Source organism: Dermacentor andersoni, chromosome 1, assembly GCF_023375885.2.
Source record: "Dermacentor andersoni chromosome 1, qqDerAnde1_hic_scaffold, whole genome shotgun sequence".
Taxonomy (NCBI): domain Eukaryota; kingdom Metazoa; phylum Arthropoda; class Arachnida; order Ixodida; family Ixodidae; genus Dermacentor; species Dermacentor andersoni.
The window spans coordinates 350,449,387-350,463,601 of record NC_092814.1 but is presented as its reverse complement, the minus strand read 5'-3'; the positions used below and the strand labels follow the sequence as shown (position 1 = coordinate 350,463,601).

Sequence of the window (14,215 nt, the reverse complement as noted above, 5' to 3'; positions counted from 1 at the left end):
CAAGAGCTTAATGTGAAGGAGAGTCGAGTGGTCCATCGTCAGCCTGGGCCCGTGCAGCGGTGTGCAATACGGAGAACTGAACACTATATTAGAACTTTTTTTTTTTTCTGGCTTCGAAGGCAAAGCTGCGGGTGTGGCACACGTATTGCTGTGTCCAACAGCCCAGGTGAGCTTGAAGTTGCTTTTGGCTCCTCTGACACTGTGTTGCTCGTTTACTTTTACAAAGGTAGGCACAGTTAAATCGGCGTAAAAGTTGCACACAAGTTGTTTCACCTGTTCTCGATAGCCATTTGTGGCTGAAGTTTGTTAAGGTGATCTGAATGATGGGCCAACACACAAGTGATCATCTGAAGACATTGGTGCAATTTTGCTTTTGGGAGATGTACTGTGTATCCCAGCTAACTGGGATACTGTTCTAGCTAACTGGGAGCTAGCTGTTCAAGGAAAAAAAAGATTAAAACACATTGAATACCTATGGCGTTCAGTCGTCAGGCTTGTGACGACTGAGCACTGTAGGTTTTAAAATCGTATTTTGCACCTTATTTCTAAATCCTTTTTTTCTTTGAACAGCTTGGCTAATGTTAGCTGGAACACTATATAAAGGACATGCTACAATCTTGCGTGTGCTAAAATGCAAAACAACACTAAAAAGTACCATAGCCATATTGACATGGGATATTAAGGAGTTTTAGAAATAGTGTCCCCAAGCAGCTTCGTTTACCATAAAACTATTTTGTATGCCTTTTGCACTTTCTTGTACTCCTTGTGTTGTATGCCTGGTTGGGAGCATCCCTTAACACTGGGTCCCCTATTTATAAAACTCCCTATTATGTCTCTCTTCAGAGTTGAATGATAAAGTAGATAAAACAGCTTTCTGTTTATGATGTCAGAAAACAGGAACAGAATTGTGGCACTATTTCCAGCAGTAATGCTTCATGCATGCTTTAGCTTTGTCTTCACAGTTGGGAAAAGTTGTTAATGAGTTAAAAGATGTATAATGTCATACTCTGATGCCTCCCCTTGCTCCAATCAGTCGCCTAGAGCTGCGTGTTAATACAACTGTACCATTTACCACGTCTCTAGGTAACCGCAATTTCTATTTGTTCCTCATTTGTATCTTGCACTTCGCTTCACGTTGCAGGCTTCGCTTCTTTCATCTTGGTGCTGGTTCCAGACTACCTCATACACTGCAGCACACATCGCTGTCATGACGAAACGAGTGTTCATTGCTGTGCAGCTGCTACATAAAGCAACTGAAATATCTCTGAAGGGGCTAGTGTTGGGGAAAAAGCAACGAGGGAAAGCAGAAAAGAGGCAAGCAGACGCAGTGAACAGTAGTGAGCGAATGTGTGACCTCCCTTGGCTGCAAATGTCAAATCACAAAAAGTTAATGTTTGGTTTTGGAACTAGACTGAAACAGTCGACTAAAGAGAAGTGTAGCTGAGTTCTGTATGCTCATTGCATGCAGGAAGGCTGGTTAGCCATTAAAAAAATGAATAAGACAAGAATAAATCAGTTTCCCTTAGCAGAATTTTTCATCATGAAATACTGTACAGAAAAGATTTTGCACATAATGCAAGGTTTTGCCCCCTATGTTTTGATTCATAATGCAGTGAGCTCAGCCACCAAGTCATATAATCTAATAGAGGTAAATTTGACGCTAGTCTACAGAAGCTGCTAGCTAAACCAGCATAGGAGTAGTAGGCAGTACATGGACTTGTTTAAACTTCACAGTTGTGGCTCCCAACTTCCTTGTAGCTTCAGAAGTTGGCCGAAGTGAAATGTTTCGAAGGTCAAATGCAAGAAAAAAAAATTTCACAGTGTCGTACTAGTCCCAAGAAAAACATGGATACATGAAACTTTGAAAGCATAGCATGCACTGTCCTACCAGAACGAAATACAAACAGGAAGAAACAAAGTAGAGCACAACATGGACTTAATCACTTGAAATTGTAATTTTCGCTTAATCAAGAGCCACGCATGCTCAAGACTAGGGGTGTGCAAATATTCGAAATTTCGAATACCAATTGAATATTTTCCTTATTCGAAGCATATTCGATTCGAGAAATTAATATTCGGACATTCCCGAATATTCGAGGACGGCCGAATAACAGTGGAAACGTCGAATATTCGGACAGACTGCGAATAACGAATTAACGAATTGTACGCTTGCTCCTAAGAACATGTTTATTAACTGAGAACTTCGCACGATCCGCTCATTATCTGTATGGTCTGTTTCAGTCTATCTGCTACAGGCCCTTGAGACATGATCAGTTTCGGTTTTTTTTACACCAAGCTTTATAATTCCAATTATTGTTGGAATGCTCCATTGCCTTAAAGGTTGCAAAGGCAACTCAGGGTTTGCTAACATTGTTGCAAAATGTATCAAGACTCGTGCGGAGTGCGAATTTGATGGAGTGGTCACCCTGGGCATGTTTCTTGATCCGCGCTTTAAGGCCACAGTTCATCAGGCATCTGGTCAGATGATCTGGCTGAAAGAACTTGTGACAAGGGAGCTCCAGGCAGCTGTCGTGGAACGCAGTGGGGACACTGTCGACTTCGTGTCCACTGGCGGCATCGAGTGTATGGAATGCTTTTGACGATCTCGTGATGAACAAAGAGAAGACACATTTGGCATCTGCCCCTGAGAGGGAAGTTACAGACTACGCGGAAAAGCCTCTTCTGGAGAGGGGCATGAATCCCTGTGAGTGGTGGCAGTCCATTGGCCGCTTCAGGCACCCGCTTTTAAGTGCACTCGCCCAGAAGTACTTGGCGATCCCTGCCACCTCAGTCTCTAGTGGAAGAGTTTTTTCTAACGGTAGAAATGTGACAGTGCATAGAGAGCGTTTACTTTCTGACCATATTGAGCAGTTAATTTTCCTTCACGACAATCTGTAACAAGCGTTTTACCTGACTGAGAGCATTACCTGAGTCCAATATCTATAATGAATACCTCTTTAACCTTAAGCAGCCTTGTAAAATGCAATATTATTTTTGAAAGGGTAATAAAGCTATTGTTACCTCGTTTTGCAATTTTTTAATACTACACATGAATTCGATATTCGATTCGATATTCGAAGACAGTTTTTTGCCTTATTCGTATTTGATTCGTATTCGAAAATTTCAATATTCGAACACCCCTACTCAAGACCCAAAACTAATAAGCATGCGTAAACAAATCACACCTGTAGCTCGTACGCTGGCACACATGAAAAGGGAACTGTGCCTTCCAGTTTATTTTCTTGTGTTCATGTTTCATTCCAGTGTCATAACACAATTTTCAGTCAGTGTTATCTCTACATTTACCTCGCCATGGCATGGTTTCCACAACTAAGCAGGTAAGGGATCCACTGCAGCTCTCTAGACTAAGGCTCAGTTCACAGAAATATTTATATTTATTATTGTAAGCGAAAAAAAAAATGTATTTTAACTTTACAATGACTGAAAATGGTAATGAAGTTTACAACCTTTAAGCAAACAAGGTTGGAGATGTCAGATGTGGCTATGGACACTGTTGCAAATAAAGAAGAAGAAGGTGTGCCAAGCACGAGCAGTGGCCATGGGCGCTGCTTGCACAGTTGTTGCCAGATGACGAACAAGTCGGACGTCCGGGTCTGGGTCTAATCCCCGTCGTCGTTTGCTACAGGCACCAAACATTACACCGGCAGTATCACAGCTCAGACAAGCCAGAATTGTTACAAAGATGGCACTCAACCAACTTTTTGTCTGTTTAAGCCTGTATACTGGCTGGCATTTCATGCCCTATTTTGAGTCTGCAAAACACCGAGTGCTTCTCTCTCTCAACAGGGAAGCCAAGAGCCCTGGGTTATGTCCTAGGGTATGAAAAGATACTGTTGGATGTGTTTGTTCATAGCTTTTATCAAATATAGTGCAAAAGGCAAGAGGAATTGCATGTCCCGTCTCCTGTCCATTGCATTTTTTTTTTACAGTAGTCTTTGCACTACCCCTGACAGCAGCACTGGCATCAAAGCACTATACTCTGGATACAATATGTGGCTAGATGCACCGAATTCTGTGGCACATGCAGTGGCGATCTATATCTGGTGTCAAGCTTTTGCTGTGCATGCGTTGTTACAGTGGTTATGGCAGCGCACCCATGGATGCAAATGCTGTTAAAATTCAAATCATGGGCTAGCTATTTGCTTAACTGCTGCTAGTACGGAACCACCTGTGTATCCTGCACATGTGTTAAAGGGGCTTTGAACCACCCCTTGGGCTTGGCGAAAAAACACAGTCAGCGGATAGTATACGCCGTTGTGAACATCTCAGACAAAATTTGCGTTTGTGCGTGGATTGTGGATCTCCCAAGTGAAGTGCGAAGTCACCTTTCTGTCATATGCTCTCCTTTCAACAAAAGCCTGCTCCTCACTCTCTCTTCTGGATGTTTTATTTCATAATATAGGAGATTCCCATAAGCAGCTGCTATTGGCCCATAGCTGGCATCAATCAGGAAGGGTGCTTGGATCAATGCACTGCTTACGACTGTTGCTGTGTATATTCATTGACACAGTTTAACAAACATGCTGAAGTAAGCGAAAATCTGGTTTAGAATTTCAATAATAATTACGTACTTCTGAAAGAAGCCGACTAGCGTATCCTCATGCTTGGCCACGGCCAACTGTGCAGGAATTAAACTTTGGTTATCCTACTTATCGGTGCCGTAGCCACAGGGTCTCGCTAATTTCGACTAGTAGTGAACACTCAACTAGTCTCAAGCCATGCGAAACTTAAGGTCAGACCACATGCACGCTTGCCAGTGCATGTTTACTCCTGGCCGCTCCTGGCTAGACGCCTTGGCATACTTCGCTTCGTAATGAGCTTCAAAGCGCGCAAGTTGGAAGTGGCTACTATCCGTTGGTCAAGCTGGTGCAGGACAAAGCCGGTCCACACCACGTAGCACAGCCAGACAGCAGCACGTGAGCGCAAGCGTGCACTCTGGCCCTGTCATGGACAAAGCAAACGTTGCAGTTGCATGTAGCTGTGGTCTGCTGCAAAGCGTAGACACCACGGCTAGTCCACTGGCTGAACGCACTGCGGCTCGCTGAGGACAACCGCGTTTGGCATGTTTAGTGCACCGTAAGTGCCAAAATTGGAATAGTGGCATCTACATGAACATCCAAAATCAAATTTGAACTGCATACCACAGTGACATTCAGTAGGCGGAGCATTGTGCGTCACACCCCGCTCGGCTGTAGCCTTCACAGTGCAAATCATTAAAGAAGGAGCAGAGGCACTGCGAACAGTATGTTTGATTGCCAGTAACTCCGCTTCTGCTGAATGCATTGAAAAACTTCTTGTGGCAAGGTATTTCTGAAATAGTCTAATTTAACTTCCAGTGTATTTCTCAACTTCGATAAAAAGTGCGTCAGTACTACTGAAAATTTTGGTTATATGCTGGAAGTTATAGGGAATCATATAGGGAGCGTTCTACCGCAAGAATTTTTCAAATTGCTTCGTTGTTATAGGGAGAAATTGAAATGTTGCGTTGCCAGTAGGTGAGCTTTGCTGCTACGCAGATTCTTCTACTGCCTCGACTAGCATCTGCAAGCAACTTTCATTTTCTGCCTTCTCCCATATTGAAACCGAGGGACCATGCCACATTTACGTCACAAGCCCTACTTCATTTCTTCCTCTTCTTGCTGCGCAGCGCACTCCCTGTGACAGTATGGTGCGTTATGCATTTGACAATTTAAAAGGTCATATTCAATAATCGGTGACATTAAAGGCAGTGCATTTTACATAGGGGCATATTCGATTTGAAGACCAAATCTAACAGGACACTATTTGATTAATTATTCAAAACTTTCGAATATTTGCACACCCGTAATTGCCACCCTTGCTAACAATGGCCTCACTACTACTGGTACAACAGCTCTTCCACTTCACTGCTTATCTGTTTGTTCTCTGAAACTTCAACTATGTGCCTGCCACATTATCAACAATTATTCCGGCATAACAATTTGAGATTGAACCCCAGAAAAGATACACTAATGCTCGCAACAGCTGGCTGATGCAGGTGACGAAAAAAAAAAAAGCTTTGCACAGTCAACACTTGGTGATCACACTCGCGCTAAGCCAACTTCTTCACAATGAATCCAACATGTGTTACAAGATACAAGCCACCACGATGTTAACATGAACCAGAGGTTAATCAAACAAACCATCTGGACATTTGAAGAAGCAACAAAAGTGAAGTTAGACAAATCCATGCATTATTCATCGCTCCCACATCACTGGAATGACTGCAGCACCAGGCAATTGCAGACTTTGCAGGAAAGCCAACCTCTCAATGGGAAGAGGCATTCGTACACAAATAGCTCTGGAACGCAATGAAGGGGAATGTGGGCAACAGTGCAGCAAGGTTCATCGACAGTAAGAAAGTTTTTGAGGAGCTTTAGATTCAATGCATTAATGTGCATCCACACGGTCTCATTGCACAAAAGCAGTTGCCTCAGCTCAGCGTAGCATGATGGATGACTGATTAACAGAGTGCACACATGCACAGGCCTGCTGCATGCATGCCCAATTCAGTAATGAAGTCTATCATGTTATGCTAAAAGGCCCTTTTCTGAGCCTCCAGATGGCTGTGTTACTTTGCTTTGTAACCATAACATTACTTTCATATATTTTGTCATCCAAATTCTCCCTTCATAATGTATTCTTGGCCACAATCATGCAAAATATGGTAACTGATCTCTACTTTGAGGCAAGAAGCACTCTTTGAGACTGACATGAAAACTAACTGTTTAGATGTCATGGCACTATCATAGCTACAAACATGAGCATGGTCATGTCTGAAAAGGCAATTTTTTTTCAGGGAAAGAAACCCCAATTAAAATGGTGCATTTCATCGATGCTGTTCTCAACATGTTGTCCCTGTTGTCCATTTTTTGTTTTCCTTAAGCAAGCTAAACAGTATTGGTGTATTTAAACAACTTTTAAGAGGCAACAAGTGGAAGTAAAAAAATGGCTCTTATTTACCATATGTACAGTAAAAACAAAGCTTTTCAATCTTATCAGTGTGCTAACATCTTTACACAAAGACCATCAGTCACAAAGTACACAGATGTACAGGCTTTTGAAGAGGGTGTAGGTTGTGTTGCATTGTGGCTGTGTGCCAGTCTAGGATGTGCCACATACTATTGAAGAGTCAAAACAACAGAGTATCGGTACCTACAAATCGTGCTAAGGTCATCCTACAACAACAGTCTACTATGGCGCTCAGCTACAACACGAAAGTGCATGGTGAAGCAGTAGTGCATTGTAGCTCGTAATGAGCGCAATAGTACTCACCATCATACTCCAACCCTTGCCAGTGGGCATATCATGATCACCGCAAGTCCAAGCACACACATCACAATAAACTGGACCATAGTTGTGCATCAGCTAAATCTTTACACTTCACAATTGTCCTTGTTTGTTGCTAGTGAGCAACATGCTCTAAAAATTGCATGCATAAACTAGCATGGGCCACTGCATCCTTCGAGCACATCATTCACATATTAGCTGATGTCTGGATGCAAGTTCAAAGATGTCGTCCCTGCACAAACATCACCAGTCATGTGGTGAGAAGATGCTAAGGCCCTACCATCTGAGCACGCACAAATGTATATCTCTAAGGTCAGTGGACTCGCACAAGATCGGCTCTCGCCTTCCCTGTGTTCTTGGGCATCTTCTTTGTTGAGCTGTCGTCAAGGTCTTTGGCCTTGTAGTAGTGTGGCGCTACCTCCAGCAGCCAAGAGTTCTCAATTTCAATGACTTGGCGCATGAACTCCTTAGTGGTGAAGACCAACTCAAAGTAGACCACCCAGCGAGGCAGGTCTTCAAAGAGCGAGCTGTTTGGGTGCATCATTACTGTCTGCTGGTGCTTCACAGTCTTGTAGTGGCCCCCCTTGGAAAAGCGGGCTGTGTGGTAGAAGTAACCGGCTGTAATGGCCTGCATGATTGACAATCAAAAAGGGTAAGTACTTTTGCAGTAGTACTACAAAGGGTGCGTACAGAAAATACGTGCTCAGATATGTCACAGATGATAGCCACTGAGACTCATCATGAGACTGTGGCATGGTGAGCTACTACTGTATTTATTCGAATCTAGGCCAATAGTTTTTTTCAAATAATCATATTCCAAACTCTAGGGTCGGCTTAGATTCGAGGATTTTAAAAAACGCACCAGTTTTTCATTGAAACTGCTAAATATGGTGCATAGCTAGTGCCATCTAGAAAAGCCAGCCGGGGCTGGCTTCAGAAATTCATGAAGCGCTTCGGCTTCAGCCTCCGCCGTCGCACTTCAATCACCCAGAAGCTGCCAAGCGATTTCGAAGAAAAGCTGATAGCTTTTCAGCGCTACGTGCTGCGAAAGAGGGAGGCGGCAGGCTACAACCTTGGGCAAATCGGCAACGCCGACCACACGGCTGTGTATTTTGATATGCCAGTGGTGTACACCGTGAATGAAAAGGGTGCCAAGGAGGTGAAGGTGCGCTCTGCGGGCTACGAGAAGCAGTGCGCAACTGTGATGCTCTGCTGCACAGCTGATGGACATAAACTCCCTCCTTATATGATATTTAAAAGGAAGACACTGCCTGCTCGAGAAACTTTCACAAGAAATATTGTGCGGGCAAATTCAGTGAATCCAGTAAAGAAATGTTACAACACAACCTATTCCATTGTGATCTGGGCCTATCCCGAAGGTGGCACAAAGTTGCATATCTACATAGCGTTAGCTGCAACCAATCCCAAAGGCAATGTAGTCTAACACAGCATCTCAAAACGCTATCTGCCACTGGGGAAGAATGGAAGAAACTGTCATGCTCTCACTTTTACAAGTAACTTGTTGATAGGCAATGTGACCCATGTGAAAGACCATGGCAAGTCTGTGGCCAAATGCAAACTGGCATGCAAGAGCACATGCTCTTGCTCGTGATACGCGACACGATGCATGCACCAGTCATCTCAACCAACTCGTCGGCGTTAGCCCAAGAGAAATATATGTGTGATTCTGGCCTAATGGTTAGAGTATCAGGCTGTTGTGGTGGGAGAATGATGTTCAATCCCACCATCGGACACTAAAATTTACTTTTATCAAAGAAACCCGGAAGAAAGCAAGAAAGGAACCTACCTATTACGAAGTGTGTGAAATACCCAAATAAATGCTTCCCATTAAAATTTTGACACGAGAGGCAACAGCGGCATTCGATGCTCTGTACTTTGCGTTGCTATGAGTTTCGCGGCGAAGCATGCTTTGAACCTCAATGCCATAAGGTGGGCTGTAGTAGTCGAACCCACTAATAATGATACTGGTTTTAACAATATATCAATTGTAACCCAGAAGCTGCTGTACCGTCAACATTTATATGTTTTCTATGGTGAAAAAACCTGCTTACTACAATGCCCCCAAGCCGCATTATCGGTTATAACGATAAAATCTGGCTGCTGGGTGTCCGTGCTGAAAGGTAATGGAATGCGAAAGCCTTGAAAATAAAGAATAAACAGAGAAATTCGAGCCACTGCACCCTTGCCCGCCGCTCCAATGGCCGCTGCATGCTCATACAATAGAACAGGTTTTCCACTCTTCTATGCATCACCAGCCTCGTGCACCTGTCTCCTGGCACCCTTCCACCCCTCCAAACACAAATGGGCTGCACCTACAGCTCTATGCCATGCCACCCTCCGAAACACCAATGAACCGTGCTAACTGCACTGACAGTGCTGCTACCAGATTGCTCGCTGGCCCCTCATTCCGCGCAGTTCTGCCAACGGATTAAGTCGCTCGTGCTCATCTTTGTTGGTTGTGTCGAAGTCGTTCCTGGCCACATGGTTTCTCAACCTAGTTTGACTCACCGTCGAAATAGAAGACGGCTGATCCGCTCGCTGAGCATCGGCAATGCACGACATTGCCGATGAAAAGAAAGCGCACTGCTATAGATTTCGAAAGGAAGTGCAGTATCGTGAAGGACTAGAAAGATGGTAAAAAAGTGTGTGACTTGGTGAAAAAGTATGGACTATTGCAAGCGACAGCATCGACAAACATCCACTTGGCAAAGAAGTTTGACAACTGTTCAGTAGACAACGGGTGTAAACACATTCAACAAGGTGCCTATAAAGAGGTGGAAGAGGATCTCTATGAGTGGTTTCTCAGTGCCCGTGCCACGAACTTGCCCCTCACCAGGCCAACTCTAGCCAAAAAGGTGAAGCAGTTTGCCTTATTCATCAACAATGTGGACTACCAGCCAGGTAGCGGCAGGGTACAGCGCTGCAAAGAGAGGCACGGCATAGTTTACAAAGCCATCATTGGCAGGGGAGCTTCGCTTGATGTGGAGGTGCAGAAGAAGTGGGTGGAGGAAACGCTGCCCTGTATCCTCGATAACTATGTTGACACCAATGTATATAATGGCGACGAAAGAGAACTTGTCTTCCAGACAGTGGCACATACTGACAGGCAGAGTATTAATTCTTCCCTTGCTCCAAAGCCTGAGAGCATGGGGGGAGATTGTATTCGACGGCAAATGGAAGAACATTTTATTTATTTCATGACACGTGCAAACTGTGAGTCATGGCCAAACTATTCCTAAATGTTTTACATTCTGCATACAAATGCACCTTTGAGTTGAAACATGACTGCAATGCATACTTCACAGAAGCATGCGACCAAGGTCGCGGATCCTTGCACTGTGCAAAAACATATACTGTATTTACTCGCATAATGATCGCACTTTTTTGTAAAAAAACATTGACGCAAATTCAGGGGTGCGATCATACGTGGGTTAAATTTCCCGCAAAAAAAAAAAAAACATCCTGCATTTGCTGTGGGATGACAACAGGTCAACAAATAGGCGTCTGCCACTGTTGTAGTGTGGGACACCAAAACAAAAATGGCAGCCGGTGGAGCAAGCCGAATGCGCCGAACGCGATTTTTTTTCTTCTCGTGAGTACATTACGTGCATTGAAACAGTTTATTCCATATCATTAATGAATAATATTGTTACTATCGGCAAGTTTGTGGCAATAACATAGCCATGTCCACTTTGAGGGGACAGAAACAGATGGGCGCGCTTAGCTGCCAGTGACATAGGAACGCATGGCGGGCATGCTGCGGAAACTACCACATTTGTCTTCACTACTATCCTAATACGGCACTTTTCCGCTAAGGGTGGGTGTATATCTTAGCTGTGTTAAAAGCGTCGGCGTATGAATAGGGTACACTTCTAACGTATCAGTGTAAACGTGGCTGCTATCGTTGCCGCTCGTGATTTGTTGCGTGCCCACGAGTGCAGACGAGAAGAATCGAAATGCGCCTTTCTTGTTGTTGTTGTTGACCACAACCATTATAAAGCCTACACATAATAAAGGCAAGTTTGGTTGTAGCTTTTTTTTTTTGCCAAGGAAGTGCGGAAAGTGATGAAAGGAATGAAATGGGGCATCTGCTTAAGCATGTTTGGTGTATGCAGACCGCTTGGTTTGTCTTGAACAGTCGTTCGTGTAGCATTGAACAGATGGTAAGCGCGATCATTATTAGCTGGACTTGACACATGACATATCGCTGCGGCAAGTTTGGGGTGCGATCATTACACGGGAAATTAAATAAAGCTAATTTTGACGACAAAATTCAGGGGTGCGATCATTACGCGAGTGCAATCATTATGCGAGTAAATACGGTAGTTGTAAAATTTAAGTTGTGGAAGTTGGCAACCCCAAGAATACAAAGCTTATGAAAGCATGCTGCAGTTTGCAATTTCTGGGGCCCATTTGGTTACCGTATTTACTCGAATCTAAAGCATATTTTTTTTTCCGATAAAACGGGTCCAAAAATTGCATGCGCGTTAGAATCGAGTATGGCCTTAAATCGGTGTTACCATATCACAATCGGCATTCCAAATGGCTGCCTGGTACGCGCTTCGAGCCTAGCTGTCGTAGCTTTTTCCATGTGCTGTAGTACATGTGCTTAGGCAATGCTTCCGTTGGCTTAGGTTAGTGTACCGTCTGACTCCCCGTTTTCTGCATTTGCTCTATCAGCATGAAAGTGCCGACTGCAAAGACATGCTGAGTTCATCACGATGCTGCAATTAAAAGGAAAGAGATCACGTGTGCGGAGACGGGCGGAAATCAGGCTGCATCGCATGCATTTAGAGTTCCCAAAACTTGCTTGCGGGACTGGCGCTAACAGGAGAGGCGTTCTAGACTGGCGGCTGCTATGTACGGCGCGGCCGCACGGCCCATATCTTGAAAGCGATCTGCGACAGAGATACACATCTAGGCGCACCACGCAGTGTTCTCGTCGCTTAGTTCGCGCCGAAGTGAGACGCCGCATAAAGGTCAATTCCCTCGCTCCTGCTACCGCACTTCCTCACTCCAGCGTTTAAAGAGTTTCCGCGGTCATTGAGTGAGACGTGTTCATGTTTGCTTGTGCGCGCGTAACACCATGCTTGCTAATTTAGTTAGTAAGTGAATGTTTAAAAGTTTATACGGCCGATAAAACTAGTACTACACTTTTCGTATAGCTGTCTACTAATTTGCTATCTTAATTGATGCTTCGCCTTTCGGGTGAAACTGTGACTTTTTTTATTTACTGAAACTTTAGTGGATTGGGAGCAAATCTTTTCTATTTTCTAAACGAGAGAAAGTTGCATTTCTGCATGAAAGAATGAGATGCGCGGTACTGTACAGGACTTTTCTTTTCTAAGGTTACCGCAAACGACTGTGCATTACAATCGAGGTCGTTTTTTTTTTCCCAACTTTTTTTGGTCACGGCAAACGGGTGCGCGTTACAATCAAGGGCGCATTAGAATCGAGTAAATACGGTAACCGCTGCAGCTGCGTTCAGTGCCACTTTAGTTCAACCTTGGATGCACCTTTTTCCTAATGCTGCTACCCCTTTGCCTCCTGTTCTGGACACCAAGCAGGAGCACCTTTAGCACCTTCACATAGCTCGCCACGTTGAGCAGCCCATGATTTGCAGAGTAGGCAATTCCAAAGGTTGACCTGAACAATGGATGCGCCTGTACACATTACGAATATCTGAGAAACATGCAAACCATTTGCTTGCAGTGCGTATTCACAAAGATGGGGAAGTAAACAAATTGGCAAACTGGGAAACTCTAGGTTCTGCAACTCTCCAAAAGTCTCGCTTGGGATCAACGGTTTGTGCCCACGGTTCCCCCATTTTGCTAATCAGTGCCTTCGCACCGTTTCACCCCTTTCTACTTTCTTGAGCTTACAGACCTGTGCCCTCTTATATGCACGCACTTATGTAAATATTAGGACATTGAGCAGCTCAGTCACCTGGTGGTTGAGCTTGCTGCATTCTGAAGTGCTAAATTAGAGGGTAGGGGGGAAATCTGGTATTGTATTTGGGGCAGAGTTCTTAGTCTGACATGAGGAGTTTTCTCAAACTGCCAATTCCACAAGACTATCGCTTGGCATATCGGAGCAAATACAGCATCCCTAACAAAAGCTTGATGACAATAACGACAATAAAAATATGCTGAGGGTTTGAGATTTCCACACCATGCTTCATCATTAGTGGATGGTACACATATCACTTGAAGAAAAAGAGAAATTTAAATTTTGATGTCTGTACCATTTCAATTCTAAATTTTATCGTCTCACTTTCACCTTCACTTGTGCCCTAGCCAGCCAAAACAAGGTGCACTTGCCTGTTTTCATAATGTCATAGTGCATCTAACAATTATTTGCAACAATGCCCTCCTGTACACAATGCTTCTAGCAACAAGAATGGGCACAGAAGAACTAGGAGAGACACAAATGCAGCTGCTGCTTCTCCTTTAGGTCTGTGTTCTTCTGCCATGCTCAAATAAATAGACTGTGACAAGCTATACAGCTTGGCTTTAGAAGAACTCATTGATGGGCAAGTTGGTTCACACAATAGTGCAAACTAAGACATTTGCATAGAAACACAAGGAATCTTGGCTTTCAAGCTTTGCCCATGGAAGACTTACAGCTATAAATGAGCGAATACATACTGACCTTACGAATGGTGATGCTATCATCCCTGTTGGACAGCAGCTCAATTTCGACCCGCTCCATGAGCCCTTGAAGCTGGTCACGAATGTCACGAGCCCGCTTCATGGAGCGCTGTTGCAAGAAGTTCTCGTAGCACCACTGGGTCGAATAGTCAGTGTCGACCCACTGCAGAGACAGGCACAAATCCACAAGTGATGCTCAATAAAAAGATAAAATT

At 44.1% G+C, this 14,215-nt stretch overlaps 1 protein-coding gene across 1 annotated transcript in view; it reads right to left on the bottom strand.

Moving 5' to 3' along the window:
• Positions 1–6,974: 6,974 nt before the first annotated feature.
• The window catches only part of l(2)37Cb (DEAH-box helicase 16 lethal (2) 37Cb), a 118,219-nt gene continuing 110,978 nt past the window's right edge, over positions 6,975–14,215 (bottom strand). The window contains exons 20-21 of the mRNA XM_050166553.2: positions 14,002–14,163; positions 6,975–7,957 (exon numbers count right to left, since the gene is read on the bottom strand). Coding sequence (XP_050022510.1) covers positions 7,643–7,957; positions 14,002–14,163 — 477 coding nt within the window. The 3' untranslated portion in view covers positions 6,975–7,642. The remainder of the gene's footprint in view (positions 7,958–14,001; positions 14,164–14,215) is intronic.